We start from the raw sequence: 17,608 nt of genomic DNA, 5'->3' as shown, positions 1-17,608 counted from the left end.
CAGTGAGGGTACTAGGAGTAGTTCACTTAGAGTGTGTGGCAGCTTTACCGGACAGTTTTACAGACAGGTTGCAGAGAGAACGAAGCCAGAGAATGAAAAGGAACCAGAAGATTAGAACATATTGCCAGAGTTAGTTTGAGATGAAGCAGAGCAATTCAGTCAGAAGAAGCAGAGAGAGAAGCCAGATTGAATCCATCAGCTTGGTGAAGAGTTTGGGCCAGAACAGCTGAGTTGAACCAGCTAGCAAGAGTTCAGAAACAGCTAGAAAGGGTAAATTTATTCAGCAATAAGTCTCAGAGTCGGAAAGCATTCTAGGCCTAGGATAGTAGATGGAGGCTGAAAGCTGAAACCTTCAAGGTTCAGATTATTGAAGATTAGATTAGGAGGCTAGAAGCTTCCAGGCCGAGGCCTAGGGATAGTTAGATCAGAGAAAAAAGTGCCCTGGGCTCAGCTCAAGCCCTGTATTTGTATAGATTTGGTATGGCACCTATTTCATTCCCTTGTCAGAGGAAATAAAAATAACATTTACACCCCCACAACATGCCCAATACCTCTCTGGCAAGAAGAGTTATTGTGTCCTTAGACTGCTAATAATTTGTTCTAAGTTGGATTTAAAAAGAGTAAAAATAAAAAAATTAACATTCTATCTGCCACCATCTCCCATGTCTATAGCATACAGTGCCTAAGAAAATACCTTTATTTATCTGTAATGCTAACTACTTTCTTATAAGCTAAGAAAACCAAGAACTGGATCCTACTCTATATCTGAGTCACATCTCAAGGGCTCCCTGCTATTTAAAGTCCTTTTACATTTATTAAATTCAGAACACTAAGGTGTACCAAGCAATAGCCCCATAGAAACTTAATAGGTAAGAGTAGCTAACCTTCAGGGAGCAATAAACAGTTTTGCTGATTTTTTTCTAATAAATTTTTGGTGAGACAAAATTAATCAAGTTGCTTACCTATAAAGTTTTTCAAAATATATAAAGATCTAAGACACAATGGTCTCCAAACATTTTATTTAAAAGTTTGTTTTCAGACGATCTACTGGGAAATGCTCGTATAGTCAGTGAAAAGTAAGTATCAGAGAAGAAGCAATTACTTTGGTCAATATTACCACTCACATGACACAGATCCAAAATCAAGAAAGGACTTGAGGCATGAATGAATGACTTATGAAGGGAAGGAACAACATACATTTATTCTGATAGAAATAGGTGCCAGGCCAGAAGTCATCACTGCTCATGGTCTTCACAACAGCTCTTTGAAATGTCTCTCTGTAGGTATACAGATTTTAGTATGTTTATCCTATATTCTATGTCTAATATCCACTTATAAGTGAGTATATACCATGTGTGTCTTTCTGTTTCTGGGATACCTCACCCAGGATGATCTTTTCTAGTTCCCACCATTTGCCTGAAAATTTCACGATTTCTTTGTTTTTAATTGCTAAGTAGTATTCCATTGTGTAAATGTACCACAATTTCTGTATCCATTCCTCCATTTGAGGGACATCTGGGTTGTTTCCAGGTTCTGGCTATTACGAATAAAGCTGCTATGAACATGGTTGAGCAAATGTCCTTGTTGTGTATTTGAGCATCTTTTGGATATATGCCTAGGAGTGGAAGCTAATCAAGAAGGAGGACCCCGGGTAAGATGATCAATCCTCATTCAGAAAGGCAAACAGGATGGACATTGGAAGAGGGAGAAAACAGGGAACAGGACAGGAGCCTACTACAGAGGGCCTCTGAAAGACTCTTCCCAGCAGGATATCAAAACAGATGCTGAGACTCATAACCAAACTTTTGGCAGGCTGCAGGGAATCTTGTGAAAGAAGGGGGAGATGAAAGACCTGGAGGGAACAGGAGCTCCACAAGAAGAGCAATAGAACCAAAAAATCTGGGTACAGGGGTCTTTTCTGAGACTGATACTGATACTCCAGCCAAGGACCATTCATGGAGATAATCTAGAACCCTTGCACAGATGTAGCCCATGGCAGCAAAGGCTCCAAATGAGTTCCCTACTAATGGGAACAGGGACTGTCTCTGACATGAACTCAGTAGCTGGTTCTTTGATCACCTCCCTGATAGCAGGAGCAGCCTTACCAGGCCACAGAGGAAGACAATGCAGCCAGTCCTGATGAGACCTGATAGGGTCAGATGAGAGGGTAGGAGGACCTCCCCTATCAGTGGACTTTTGGGGAGGGGCATGGGAGGAGAATAAAGAGGCTGGGTGGAGTTGGGAGGGGATGAGGGAGAGGGCTACAGCAGGGATACAAAGTGAATAAGTTGTAATTAATAAAAATAAATATATTAAAGAAAAGAAATATCTCTCTATCAGTACTTTATAGATACAAAAAAGAGTTACCCTTGAAGCCACATCCACTCGAAATCCTCTGGCTCAAACTTCAGCAATAAAAGATTGGTAATTATATAGAAGGGACAGCTAAGATGAGATAGCCAGGTAAAATGGTAAAATAAGGTGGGCCTAGAAGGTCCATTACTTGATATCTTGAGGGAGGATGTTGAGTCCACTGTGGGCAGAGCCAGTTCACAGCACGAAATAAAAAGCAAAGACAATACAGGCCCTTGATAAACATTAGCAACAGGACAATGAAAAACAAGCCTGAAATAATAAAGAAATGAGGTTAACATTAAAAACAACAAAAAAGGTTACACTCCATCATTTGGGCATACATAATACCAAATTGTACACTTCTCTAAACATAGAATAAGAGACTTGCAATAGTGGTAAAAACACAGATCAGAAAATTACTAAAGATAATGAAGAATAAATACATGAACAGAGTTTTAGACAACGTTTTCCTCCCCAAGGACTATCTTTCATGACACCAGAAAGCACCATGTGAGCTTACAAGGCAGGGAAGGAACCAATAATCCTACCCAGATATAACAACTCTGAACCATAACAATGACCAGTACAGCACAACAATCTTAATGGTGCAATAGTGGCAATAGCACATTGTTGAAAACCAACAGCTCTTTAGTTGGACATAAGACATGTTCAATAAGAGTTCCTTAGCACTGGAAACCCAGACAACTACCCAGGGCTAGTGAGGACCTTAGAGGAGACCCTACAATTGCCACTTTACTAAACCAGCATGATTCCTAAATACATTCTAAATATTTACAAAAAGAAAATCTCTACCAAAAAAAAAAAATCCCTTTGCAACACAAGGAGAAAGTTACAGAAAAACCCAACTGATCAAAATATGGAGAACAGCCAATAGATCTACAAGACAACCACTGCGCTTACAGCTCACAGATTATTGAAGAGAGGGTGGAAAGACTGTAAAAGCCAAAGGAACAGAAAATTTGCTGTGAGATTATATCTTCTAGAAATGTGAGAACAACACCCTTGTTGTTCATCAACAAGACCTGAACAATGATGACACCAATAAACTTGTTAACATAGTAGGGGAGAGTTTGTGGGGTCTCAACCCTAACCAAGGCACTACAGACAATGGAGGAATGCTGAGAGGGGAAGAAATGATCTTCCCCAGGGTGGTCAGCTCTGAGGTCATATACATACAGGTAACAAACTGAACAAGCTGTAATACATTTAGGAACATAAACACACACACACACACACACACAACTTTTAACTTAAGACTCTTCTGGGTGTTGAGATTACAGGCCTACATATAAGAAGTATAAAAACAATTAAAAAAAAAAAAGACCATGAATTTGAGAGAGAGCAGACAAGTAGAGTGCATGGGAGAAGTCAGAGGAAAGAAAATGAAAGCGCAATGGTGTAATTATATTATAACTTCAAAAAATATTGTAGCTGTGTACTAGTGGCATGCCTTTGATCCTAACACCTGAGATGTAGAGACAAGTGGATCTTTGTGAGATCAAGGCCAGCCTGGTGTACAGCAAGAGTTCCAGGACAGCCAGGGCTACAAATAGAGACCCTGTCTCCTTCTCTATCCCCCCCCACACACACCAAATTTATACAAAAAAGAATAAGTTTCTAGCTATTGATGTGATTTAGTCAGATTAATACCTAGAGGAGAGTCTAAATAAGCTTGAAACTTAAACAACATGACTTTTAAGAAATCTAAATCCACAATCTACAGAGTCAATCTTGGTTACATTAAACCAACCTTTTCTGGGTTTGGCAAATTTTCACAATTTTCAGCTTCAGGCCCTAGAAGAGAACAGTATGCATTTATTCTAGTTTTATTCAACCAGGATTTTATAACAACAAAACTTGAATTTTCTTAAATAACTCAACAGATATCTCAAACATTTTAAAAATATATCAATTTGTTGATGTAAACATTATTATTTAGAAAATGATAAAATCCTTTATTTCTTGGGCTGGGGATACAGCTCATCTGGTAGACTGCTTCCCTGGTAGACTTACTTACCCCTAGTAAGCCTTTAACCCTTAAACTAGGAGCAGTAGTGCAGCCCAGGCCTATAATCCAGTACTCAGGAGTGGGATCAGAAGCTCAAAGCCATCCTAGGCTGCCCAGTGAGATTAAGACTAACCAGGGTTAAATCAGACATTTTGGTTCATCATTTTTTAAGAAAGAGCTAGAGAAAGAGAGAGGAAGAAAGGGAGAGGGAGGGAGAAAAAAAAAACAAGAGAAAGAAAGAAAGAAAGAAAGAAAGAAAGAAAGAAAGAAAGAAAGAAAGAAAGAAAGGAAAGAAAGATTAAATAAATATGTGCAACACAGTCCATGAATGAAGTTAGAGTTGTACAAGAAGAATTCTGAATGCTTTTGAAAAAAACTCCAAAAAGACAAAAACAAGACAGAGGTCTAAAGTGGCCTCAATTGTTGCAGGATGTTTAATCCCACAGTGATCCCCAATATTGTGAACTGTAAACCCTGTTTCTTTGGTGTGGTTGAGTCCTATCACACACCTTTAATCCAATAAACTTTCTGTTTATTGTAAACTGGTGATTATGATGTGGTTCACCCAGCCCTAACACACACCTTTAAGCCAAGAGCTCTCTGTATACCAGACCTAATAAAGTTAACCCTAGATCAAGAGGCAAAGCAAGAAACCAGCTGATAGAGGTTAAAGAGTAGGAGGGACTTTGAGTTGAGGGTTATTTAAGGCAACATGAAGAAGAAGGGCTATTAGCTTAAGCTCTGGCTTTAGCTTAGGCTTCAGCTCCTCAGCTCCCTGGCTTTTTGGGGTTTGAGCTAGCAAGTCTTTGGCCTTGGGGGTTTTTTGTTTGTTGGTTTGGTTTGTCCTTTTGCTCCTGGGCTGTTAGCTGAGCTAGTGAGCCTTTTGGGTTTTTTCCATCTAGACCTGAGCTGAGAAGGAAGGCTAGCTGGTTACTTTCTCTGCCTCTCTGAGCTAGCAGGTTTTCACCCCACCATCTGGCTCCCTAGTCTTTACTAGTAAAATTGAACAGTTGGGATTTTCCTTCATTAAAACAACACTCGGTTTCTTCAAAACATGAACATGGACTTGTTCCTGGAATGTGCTTTCTTGTCCCTCTCAGGTGTAGCAGAGAGGAGTGAGTTTTCTTCAGCTTATTCATTACAGCTGGCTACTGTTACCTGTTTACAGGCCTCTATGGAAACACATTCTGCCACATGCAGCTTGTCCTTGTGATTGTCTACAGCTTGAACTCCTGAGAACTTTACTCATGTAACCTTTCTTGACTATGATGCTATGAAGAAAGTTGGTTGTTGCATGCGAGTTTAGTCTACCTCATTATAGGCTCCATGTTCCCAGGTCTAACTGCCAATTAGAGTGGTAAACAATGTGAATCCAAACAGAACTGTAAGTATTTAAAATTAGTTTAGCTAAAAACAAACCTCTCTATTTCTGTTGCGTTTTTCTAAGTATTTATAACTACACAAGCAGAATTTGTAACTACTTTCTCAGAGCTCTTCTGTGATAGGTAATAGAACTTAAATGAATTCAAGTTATCTGCAGTTAGATGTGACTACTTCATGTAGGGCCAAAAGGAACCAGGGGATCATTGAGACTTTGAGATTTCAATTCTATTGTCCTGTTCTTAGCCTATCTCCTCTAAGTAATGTTGGATCAGAGCAACTCACACCAAATTAGACTGAGGAATGATCATTAGAACAGAATGATCTCCTATTCTATATCCCTTCTGCCTTTTACCTTCATTTTACCATTAATGTACAAGTAATCCAATATAGTTGGGTAGAATGCACAACTCACTGATACTGCAAACAGTGACTGAGTCATTCTGTTGGTTTCTTCTGACAATAGACAAAATCTACACAGCTAACAAAAACAAGAAGCAATAATCTGCTGACTCTAAGAATACATCCATCCTTGCAGGCAATACAGGTTTACAGGGAAGAAACTAAGCATAAATATACCTGCTAAACTTCATACCATCTAAAACTCTTAGGTTTTGGGGGGACAATGTAGGGAGTGGTTGCTTCAGTTGTTTGGTCTTTGGTGTTTTGCTTCACCTTGCCATTTGATAATAATAGTACAAAAATTAAGAAGGTTAAAATCTGGCTGCTAAAGCCAGCGTGATGGCTCATGCCTTTAATCCCATTACTAGGAGGCAAAAGAAGTGGATCTCTGTAAATTCGAGGCTAGCCTGGTCTACAAAGAGAGTTGAGTTCTAGGACAGCCAGAGTTACTCTAAACAGAAAAACCCTGTCACGAAAAAAGAAAAAATCTGGCTGCTATTCTAAAAGCTGTACATTCAATTCCCACCATCCAGCATCTACATGGTAGCTCACATCTGTCTGTAACTCCAGTCCTAATGTATCTGATAACCTCTTCTGGCCTTCACAGGCACCAGGTACACAGGTAGAACAGACATACATGCAAGCATAAATATAAATAAATAAATAAATAAATAAATAAATAATTTAAGAGATTAAAATAATAGCATTGTATTTCTGCAGAATGATCAGTGAAAATCAGCCAATATATAATTTTACTACTTATTTAGAACCAATATTTAATCACATTTTTCTTTTAGAATCTTTTATGTTAAGTAGCAGTGATAAGTTCTATAACCCTTATCTTTTTTTTATTCTTCCCCAAGCCACATTTTACTCATTTATTTAGTTTATGACAATTTACACATATAGCCACTTAAAGCTGGAATATGAGTTGCATTCTCACATTAAATCAGATTTGTAATTATTTAAAAAAAAATAAGTCTACCCATCTCTTGTATTCACAGAAGACTGACTATAAAATCTCTGTGTATACTAAAAACCACAGATGCTTAGGTTCACCATATAAACTGATGCAGAATTTAAATAGAACTTAGAGGCAACTCCCCTTATACTTGCAATCATGTCTTCATTACATATAATAGAAAATACAATACTTATGCAGTGTGAATCTTACTGTTCCATTATGAAAATAAAGTCTGTGGTTATTTAGCACAGATGCAATTCCTTTGCAAACATTTCAGTCTACAGTGGTATAACCCTTATCTTAAGTCATTAAAAATAGTAACACTGGGGCTAGAGAAATGGCTTTGTGAGTAAGAGCACTGCTAACCTATACGTGAACCCAAGTCTGAATCTCAACTCCTGCATGTTGCTGGCTCACAACCATCTGTAGCCCCAGTCCCTGGGCACCTGATGCCCTCTCCTGGTTTTCACAGGCGCTGCATACATGGACATGCAGACAAACATGTAGGTAAAATACTCACACACATAAAAATAAAATAAAAATTTAAATGTTAATACTAATAAATTAAACATAGCTTTAATTATCTTTGAAGAGAGGGTACATTTTTCTTTGTTTAAACAGATTCTTGAAGTTAGAATTAAGAAAAATGAAAAATTCTTCACAATTTCTTTGACTAATAAAGAAAACTATAAATAATAAACAAAAAAGAAAAGAAAAAATCTTTCCCCACGTTGTCTTTAACAATCTCATCATAAAGATAATTAACATTATATGATAAGTTGTCATTTTAAAAGCTTGCTAAGTTAATTAATTATCTTATATTATTATCTCATTGAAATAAACTATGATTAGAGAGGCTGAGGCAAGGGCTCATTCAGTAAAGTACTTGTTGTACAAACATGAGGACCCGAGTTCAGTCCCCAGTACCCACTTACAGAAGAGCTGGCTACATACAGAAGGATTCCTGGGCTTGCTTGCTAAATGATCTAGCCAAACTCAGAAGCTCTACGTTCAATGAATGACCCAAAATATAAGGTGAACAGTTACTGGAAAAGATACCTGCTCTCAACCTCTGCCCTAAACATGAACTGCAAACATGTGTGTGCACACATACACATGTACTTACACACAAAAACTTGAAAATTACTGCTTCTTTAACATTTAAATATTGATTACAAACTGAAATTTCTTTCGACAATAAAAACTACAAATTTAATAACATTTAATTTTTTACAACCTCAAACTTGTCAGGAAGGCATGCATATTCATATGGGTGCATGTGGATGCATGCTACACCCACACCAGTGTCGCCATAGTAGCATGTGCTACAGGGCGGGAGACACGCTTTCTTCGGAAATTTGCTCCCTGGAAGGTCCCTGGCCTGGCAAAGAGACAAGTTCTGAGATTTCTACACTTTTTCGGTTGCGGTTGTGGAGCTGGATTAATGAGTTTTTTGATCTTTTTCTGTAACTCCTGAAACAGCACAACTAATTTTATAAAGAAATTTATTACTAGTAGATTATTAAAAGCTTTAATAAAAATAATATGTAAAAGAAATAAGTTTAAGAAAAGTAATAAATTAGATTTAGTATTAATAGACATTAAAAATAGTAAAAAAAATAATAGGCTCCTTCTTAAGAAATAATAGCATGAGAGGTGCAGCTGGTGGGAGTTTCCCCTCCCTTCAGTGCCTTGTTTCTAAGGAAGATTATAAATCTTTAGCGGGACATATGGGAGGATGGTTAACAAAGGTGTAGTTAGATTTTGATATACAGAGAGATTTTGGCAGGCATCTGACTTAGCTCCTGACTTTCCTCTTCACTGGTTAGCAATAATAAAACTACATTTGAGGTTTCTTTTTCTTTGTTTGCTCTGATCAAAAAGTTTTTAGGCCAAGATTTCTTGTGGGCACTGCTTTATGTTTGACTACATTTTGAGTTAAAATGTAAACTTTGTATTCTTGGTAAAAGTCTGAATGTTCTGGGAAGTATGCCAACTTTAAGGTGCCTTTTGTAAAATCATTATAAAAATACTAGCTTAATTTCAGTAAAGCGCAGCAGAGCCAAAAACATCAAGGTGTCTCTGTCTGTCAATTCATCGCCCAATCTGTGTCTTCTTGTCCAAAGCCTTGTTCTCCCAAGGACGCCGGAAGCCTGACTGGGCCGGTCCGTGACAGGTGCACATGCCTTTGGAGACTAGAATTGACCAAGAGTGTCAGTCCTTAGGAGCTGTCAACTTATTTTTGGGGTCTGGGAGCTCACCAAGTAGGTTAGGCAGGCTGGCCAGTGAGCCCCAAAGATCCACCTAAAGCCACCTCATTAGCACTGGGATTACAAGCATGTGCTAATGTCTTCTATATGTACAGGTACTTTGCATACATGTATGTCTATAGATCATGTACATGCTTGGGGCCTGAAAAGGCCAGAAGAGGTGTCAGATCCCCCTGAACTAGAGTTACAGATGGTTGCAAGCCGCCACTGGGTGCTAAGAGTTGAACCTGAGTACTCTGGAAGAGCACAGTGCTGTTAACCACTGACTCACCTCTCCAGCCCCAAATTTAGCTTTTTTACTGGGGATCAAACTCAGGTCCCCATATTTATACAACAAGCACTTTACCCACTGAGGTTAACAGCAAATGTCTTACGACATAGAGCACAACCAACTATAATAGTTACCTAACTTATCGGTTCTGCTCAACAAGGTTTGGAGCAATAATGTTAGTATGATTCACTCTTACTTGTTTGTTACTGGAACTTGTTAATATTAAAGTAATATTTATTTTGAACCCTTTTCACCACATTTCCTATCATTTCACCACAGTTCCTATCATTCCCAGTACCAAAGCCAAAGCTAAGACTTTGATGGTCGAGATGGTAACATTGAAAGGCATCCAGACATCCACCCAAAAATGCCACCCATTACCCACCTTCTAGTGGCACAAGATCCTGTGGCTAAAGAGTGTAAGTGTTACAGCTCTGAGGAGAAAGGTATCCTAGCAGTTCAGACCCAAGGAATACCATGAAGTCACACTGCACAGCAAACCTCACACAAGACATTTACTGGGAAAGACACAAAAGAGTAGCTGCCATTCCTGCAGAGAAGAGGATACAAAGAACTGAGTAGGAGGCAGGCTTTATATAAGGTTTCCAGGAAAAGGGGGAGAGGCAAGGCTTTTCAGAGAGGCCTGGAACTGGCAGGGTTCTGTGGCCTGATCTTGGAGAAAGCTCAAGGATTGGTGGGATTTTGAGCTCAGGGATTGGTAGATGTCATAGTTAGGGTTACTACTGTTGTGAAGAGATTCCATGAGCATAGCAATTCTTATTAAGAAAAACATTTCACTGGGTCTTACAGTTTCAGAAGTTTAGTCCATTATTATCATGCCAGGAAGCACAGTAGCATGCAGGCAGACAAGGTGCTGGTGCAAAAAGAGTGCCACACTGGGCAAGGCGTGAGCTTCTGAGTCTCAAAGCTACCCTAGTGACACACCTCCAACAAAGCCACCACACCTACTCCAACAAGGCCACACCTCCTAACAGTGCCACTTCTTATGGCCAAGCATTCATTCCTATTAAACTACCACAGTGGGAGTCTGCGGCCTGACCTTGAGTCAAACTCAATAATTTGTGAGATTCTGTGGCCGAATCTTAGGGCAAATCAGGGATTGGTGGGATTCTGTGACCTGATCCTGAGCTTTTTTTTTTTTTTTTTTTCTCTATAGGGCAGAGCTTGGCCACCTGTGTCTAGGGGTGCTGAAAAAGGCCCTTGGGGTACTCTGGGGATGTGGCCTGGCCACTACCCAGTGGAAGCCTGAACTTCCTCAGAATAGTACTCCTAGAGAAAATAAACTTTATTATTAAACTAGCAAGTTTTTTTTTTTTCTGATCACTTGTTCTGCCATGAAGACAGAAAACAATACAACACGTTGTGTTCATTGTTGAGTAAACAGGCCCTACAATATGGCTCTCAACCTTCCTAATGCCACAACAACCTTCGTGTTGTGGTAATTTGCAATCATAAAATTGTATTTTTGTACCGGGTATGGTAGCACATGCCTGCAATCCCAGCACTCGGTGAGGCAGGAGGAGATGGATCCCTATGAGTTGGAGGCCAGCCTGGTCTAAAAAGTGAGTCTAGGACACCTAAGGCTACACAGAGAAAACCCTGACTCAGAAAACAAAACAATAATAATAAATGAAATGTTTTGTTGCTTTATAACTGTAATTTTCTACTGTTATAAACTGTAAAGTAAATATCCAATAGGCAGTAGACCTGATATGCTACCCTGTAAGTGTCACTCGACCCCATTGATGAGGACAAAGCCAATACCCTGGTCTAATGAGGTTGGTAACAAATGCACTTTAGGCATGCACAAATAGCTAAGTCAGGAACCCCACTAGACCCAAGGCTGCACCTGATAACCAGAACCCAGGGACGTCACTCACTTAATATAACCAGACACAGTCCTAGAACTCCACACTGCTCACTGGACAGTGTATAAGCAGAGACCAAGAGCAATGCTCTGCTCTGCACATCTGGAGAGATGCCACCTTGATCTGCACTGCAGCTGGACAGTCTCCCCCAGGATCCTGACCCTCAAATCAGGGACCTAACTTGGACCTGACCTTCAGCTAAAATTTGTGGCGTAGGAGAGCAGCACTGGGGAGAAAGGCGTAGGACCATAGTTAGGAATTTAGAACCTTGTATGATGACACTCAGCATAATAAAATATAACTTTTGTTATACTAACTATGCCTATCTACCTTTTCACTTATGACACCTGGTCAGGTCTGACACAGAGAACAGGATGTTTAGCTCTGGAACACTGTCAACAAATTAGGATCAACTATATTGAGTCTAGTTAGCTAATTCTGTTTTCTCATCATAAACATTAAATACTTTTTTTATACATCCAGGCTTTTAGAACTTATATCAAACACAAACAAATGTCTTCGACCAACTGTGCAACAGAATCTGGGTTCCTGACTATCTCTTTTATTAGAGCATGGGAACCCCTGAGAGGATTCAAACCTGAATAACCCATTTTCTAGTTTGACCTATAATAGTTTGAACTTCAAAAGAATTTTTCTTTGTAACTTAACACTTTGTCACAGAATACCATCTATAAGTTTTATTGGTTAGTGTTAGAAAAGTGTCTCGTTATTACGTCCTGACCTACTAATATTAGTGTAAACTCACACCTTCTTTCTGCATGTGGTAATAAAGCAGGGTCATTGAAAGCTTTGACTTCCAATAGTAAAGGAATCTAGAATGTGCAAAGTCTCCTTAATTGGCTTTCGGTTATCTGTTACCTTAGGACATTGTTCAGTTTCATTTCTTAGATGATTTTATGTGTTACCACTGGTGCTATGTAAGTGGTCTTTCCCTTTTTTTTGGTATAATTCTTATTTTCTCCAAGACTGCCTGATTAACTCAGTTCTCCTTTCTCCACTTATAGTGACAAACAAAAATATATTAGACTTTTTGAACAGATATATACTTAATAAAGAAAGAAAATGGGCTAAATTGTAGTTCAATGCCTGGTTAGCATATATGAAGCTCTGGATTCAATCCCTAAGCATTAAAAGACGAAAAAACAAAAGAGAAACAGCGCATGTATTAACAGGTCCCTAATTTCAAGTCACAGAAATTTTAACACATCTGATTATAGTCACTTTTGTACTAAGGCAACCATTTGTACATTTATTTTTTAACTTTTATTAATTATTTATTTATTATAATTTATTCACTTTGTAATCTGGCTGTTGCACTCTAGAAAATATACTTCTGTGCAGAAAAAAAAATTCTTGTTTGTTTGGGTTTTTTTTTTTTTTTTTTTCTTTTTAGTCTGCATTTAAGTTGTCACAGCTTGGCTAGTAGAAGCAAGAACAGATTACGCTTTTATTCTTTCAGCACTGCCCACAGACACTTTGAAAACAGTCCTTGCTTTCCAGGAATGACATGTCTTAGATGTATCTTGTTACCTTCATGCTTTAAGACAGATCAGTGACCCTGTATTTAGAATTCATGCACTCACTGCATTCGGACATCATTCAATAAATGTTTATTAGAAACATTAAAAATAACATAGATTAAAAATTAGGTACTAGAGTGCATGTATGTATAGGTAATAGCAAAAATAGTAATATAAAGTAGAAGTTTATGACCTTAACAGGCTTTTTATTATGTCCTTGTGCCCATTTCTGTAACACAAGAACACTGACAACTATGCATATCTGCTCCACTGTGAAACAGCAGGCAAAATACCTACTCTGAGGAAGTCACTAGCAAGATACCTCAGTATTGAAGGGGAAAAATGGCTAAATGGGCCTACGTGAGGCATGTATACATTCTCAAATATAATTCTTCAAAACCAGAAGTGTAGCGTACATATTTGCAACAAGAGATACAGGGTACAACTGCCCTGTTTCTCCAGTCAGCAGCTGACACACAATTAAAGGTCAGCAACAACTTGACTTTATACTTAAAATACACCAGCCTATTGGAAATAAATCACATCTAATCAGGTCTTGTAATTTTTTTAAGTTTATTTATTGCACTGATGTATTGACTACATGTAAGTCTGTGAGGGTGTCAGATCTTGAAGTTACAGACAGCTGTGAGCTGCCAGGTAAATGTTGAGAATTGAACCTGGGTCCTCTGAAAGAGCAGTCAGTGCTCCAAACTGCTGAGCCATCTCTCTAGCCCGATCTTCTACTCATAAAGAAAGATGCTTATGTATTGCTGCTCATGAAAGCATACCTTCAGTGTTTTGGTGGCTCCATGAAAGTTCAGGGTGAGGAAATGACACAGTGAATGCTGGTAATTCCTCTCTAGTTCTAAAAAATAAATTAACTAATTAATAAAAACATACTTTAAAATGGAAAGAAAACAAATAATTGTGGTTATACTATTATATTACTTTTGCAATTATTATCAATTTGTTAAAGTTAATCCAAAAATAAAGAGTGCTAAAAAGGCTAATTGATAAATTCAGAAATTTAAACAATCTTAATTACATTTAGGTTTGAAAGTGACCTGAGAGATGACTTTCTACCAAATAAGGGTAGCATGGTTAGAGAAAATGGTTCCAAATTGTGTAACTGGGCTATCCTCAAATATACTGATGGTCTGGCATTAGTTTAGATGTAAGTGGGAGTCACATGAGAAATCTCTCAGATACTATTTGCTACTTTTTAAAATATTTCATAACAAGTATAAAGGGGGAGCAGAAAATACTGAAAGGAAGAGGATTAAAACAGAATGAAGGTCATGTCTAATGTGCAAATTTGATTCTCTACTTTTGGGTAATTAAAAGCTGACTGAAGAGCTGGGTGCTGTGGTGCACACCTATAATCCCAGCACTCAGGGAGGCAGAGGCAGGCACATCTCTGTGAGTTCAAGGCCAGCCTGGTCTACAAAACGAGTCCAGGACAGCCAGGGCTCCACAGAGAAATCCTGTTTCAAAAAACAAAGCAACCAACCAAACGAACAAAAAACAAAACACCTGACTGAAAAAAGCAATCAGATAGCTATTTTATTTCTTTGAAATAATTTACTGCATGCACGCAAAAAGGCATTGTGCTGTTTGAAATAAAAAAATCCTCTTGCTTCATGTGTTTTAACAATAGTTTTTAATATATTAGGCAGAGCTATTTAAATCCTTAGCAATAACAAATAGAGCATTTTCTCCTGTCCATAACCAAAAATGGTCAATAAAAGTTAGGCTGAAAATGTTGATTAAGCTCCCCAAAGAGAATGATAATTTCTGTGAGCCTAAAAGGAAAGAATGCCAAATCTGAAAAGAATAAGCTAACTGAAAACAAAATAAAACCACAGTTTAACAAAAGAACTTCCTTTTTTTAAATTTGGGAATATATTGAGTATTAAAACACAGTTTAAATACACAAAGGCAATTATTAGGAGAGCTAAGAGAGGTTCTACAACCCACTTCTATGGATCCAGAACAATGGCAAGAAGCCTCCTGCAAAGCACAGAACTGCTTGGGGACACTGAGCATGCATTGTTCTATCTTGGGAGCCAATAAGCTCAAAAGAGAGCCTCCTGCTTCTGAATTATGACCTCAGCCTCAGCAATAACCACTCAAACATCCATCTCAGGCAGCGACTAGATCTAGTCTGATGTCTCTCCTGTTTTGTTTTGGGTTTTTTTTTTTTTTTTTTTGACTGTAGTTTCTTGAGAAATTTTGAAACTACTGAATAAAGAATGAGGCTTTTAGTTGGTTGGTTGGTTTTTTTGTTTTTAATTCAGAAAGACCATCACTGCCTCCCCAGTCAGGGAGCAATTTTCATTTACAATGAATAAGTGTCCTCCATCATGTAGTTGAATTAGATTGACTTTAGATTCTGAGCTATCTGACTTGAATGAGAATGAAAATGGGGAAGTGATATGGTTCCTATGAGTCCCAGGAATTACACAGTTTTTTGGGTTTTTTTCTGAAAATGTTTTCTGGCTGCCCCAGTTCAGATCTTCAATCTGTGAGGACATCTTAGGTGTTTTGGGTTGCAGTGATCCTCCATATTCACCATCTTGTTTCACTGTATTTCAATGACCACTTTTTCAGTTTGTTTCTGAAATACTGCTTTCTCTCATTTCTATATGGCTTTATATGTACTGCCCACTGGTAAGTGTGCCCATCTTCTCTTTGCTTCCCAAAATACGGGGCAATATTACCATAAACTGGGCTTATCGATGGTAACCCCCTGAGAAAAATGGAATCATCATCTAGGCTTTCAGCTTGGCCCTGCCTTCACTCTCCAGCCTAGTCAAGCCGGCAGGATCTCCACACGAGCCCGGTCGAGTAGTTCAGGCTGGAGGAAGGAGAGTCGCCTGGGCACGGAGCAGCCACCTCCTCTATACCCACCGTGTCTGGGTCAGCCACTCAGCCCACAATGTAAATACATTGTTTTTAATTTTGAAAAAATCTAGGGAAAGAAGAGACAGTTTTGTAAAACTGAAGCTTCTGGCTAAAGTGGGCTGTGGTCACTGCGGGGCCACGTTATGCCGGGAATAAGCCACTGTGAGGCAGATGGGGCATCTCTATCGCTCCCCCACCTGAGGCTCCCACAACAGCGAACACTGGAATGCTATCCTCTCGATATAAAATGGCTGTTGTACACATGAACCACAGCACCTGTGGCTACCCACACAAGACTTGCACAAGATCAAGCCAGTTTAAAATCTAGCATGGGTGGAGGAGGGGCTCCTGAGATCTCAGCCCTGGTTGGGGAGTTATAGGCAACTGATGACTGCTGGAAGGGAGTCACTTTTCTTTAGGAGTGTGGTCACTGGAAGGCTGTCCTGCCCCTGCTCGTGACTCACACACATGAGTAGCACTAATGGAACTCAGCAGGTTTTTTTTGTTTTGTTTTGTTTTGTTTTTATAAACAGAAGACATGACATTGAGAGGGAGATAGAAGACTGAGGGGTGGATATGATCAAGACACACTGCATACATGCATGAAATTTTCATGGGATAAATATAAAACCTTGAGGTTCTTTATCCATTGGCAACAATAATTATTAGTTCTTTTCTTGAAATTACCAGTCTACTTTATTCCTTTCTAAGATGTTTGTTTTTAATTAAGTGTGCGCACTTGTGTACACGTGAGTGCTGATCCCTACAAAGGGCAAAGAAGTCGGATCTCTTGACCTGTTTTTACAGGCAGTCATGGACAACCCAACACAGGTGCTAGGAACTGAGTGTGGGTTCTCTGCAAAAGCAGTATGCACACTTAACCACTGAGCCATCTAACCAATTGTGAGCTGCCATGTGGTTGCTGGGAATTGAACTCAGGACCTCTGGAAGAACAGTGAGTGTTCTTAACCTGAGCCATCTCTCCAGCCCTTCAACTGTGAATAACTAGTGTGTCAGTTATACTCTTGAGCCTTTTTAAGTGGGTTTTATGATGTTCCTAACTAAAGCGAGTGTACTTGTGTCTTTCTTGTGACTAATTCACATTGCACAGAAGTGCTTCAAAGCTACTGCAAGTTTCACCACCGTGAATACTGAAAAGGCGCACACTTAAAAATAGACACTTTGTAAAAACCTTCAACTTTTTAATTTTATCAAACACATTCTTAAGTAAAATTAGCATCATTTCCTTTTTACAGTTAGCGCATGCTAAGACCATTAAGCATTTTACTTACCACTGCTTAGCATTATTAGTACAAACGTAAACCCCACAGAAAGAGGCAAATAATGTTAGTATTATTAAGAAAACAGTTTTCCCAGGCCACATAAAAGAAACTCAGGAACTACCCAGAGAGTCCACACACCGTATTTTGAGAACTACTGTTTTTAAGGAAATGAGAGAATATTGTTTCATTACAGCGAAGACTCTAAAATTCTTCCTTTAAGCTATGCTGTAAGTTCACTTTTTAAATAACATTAGCAGACAAACTGAATTTCTTTAATTCTAGCATCACATGAAATTAAATTTATCTTGAATGCTTATAAA

At 38.7% G+C, this 17,608-nt stretch overlaps 1 protein-coding gene across 1 annotated transcript in view; it reads right to left on the bottom strand.

Annotated features, from left to right (window-relative positions):
* Ankrd31 (ankyrin repeat domain 31) overlaps positions 1-17,608 on the bottom strand; it is a 151,295-nt gene that overhangs the window by 116,139 nt on the left and 17,548 nt on the right. Inside the window, 2 exon segments of the mRNA XM_060386149.1 lie at positions 4,127-4,170; positions 13,890-13,966. Coding sequence (XP_060242132.1) covers positions 4,127-4,170; positions 13,890-13,966 — 121 coding nt within the window.

The sequence above is a fragment of the Meriones unguiculatus genome, chromosome 6, assembly GCF_030254825.1.
Source record: "Meriones unguiculatus strain TT.TT164.6M chromosome 6, Bangor_MerUng_6.1, whole genome shotgun sequence".
Taxonomy (NCBI): domain Eukaryota; kingdom Metazoa; phylum Chordata; class Mammalia; order Rodentia; family Muridae; genus Meriones; species Meriones unguiculatus.
This window is presented reverse-complemented; position numbering and strand designations above follow the sequence as displayed.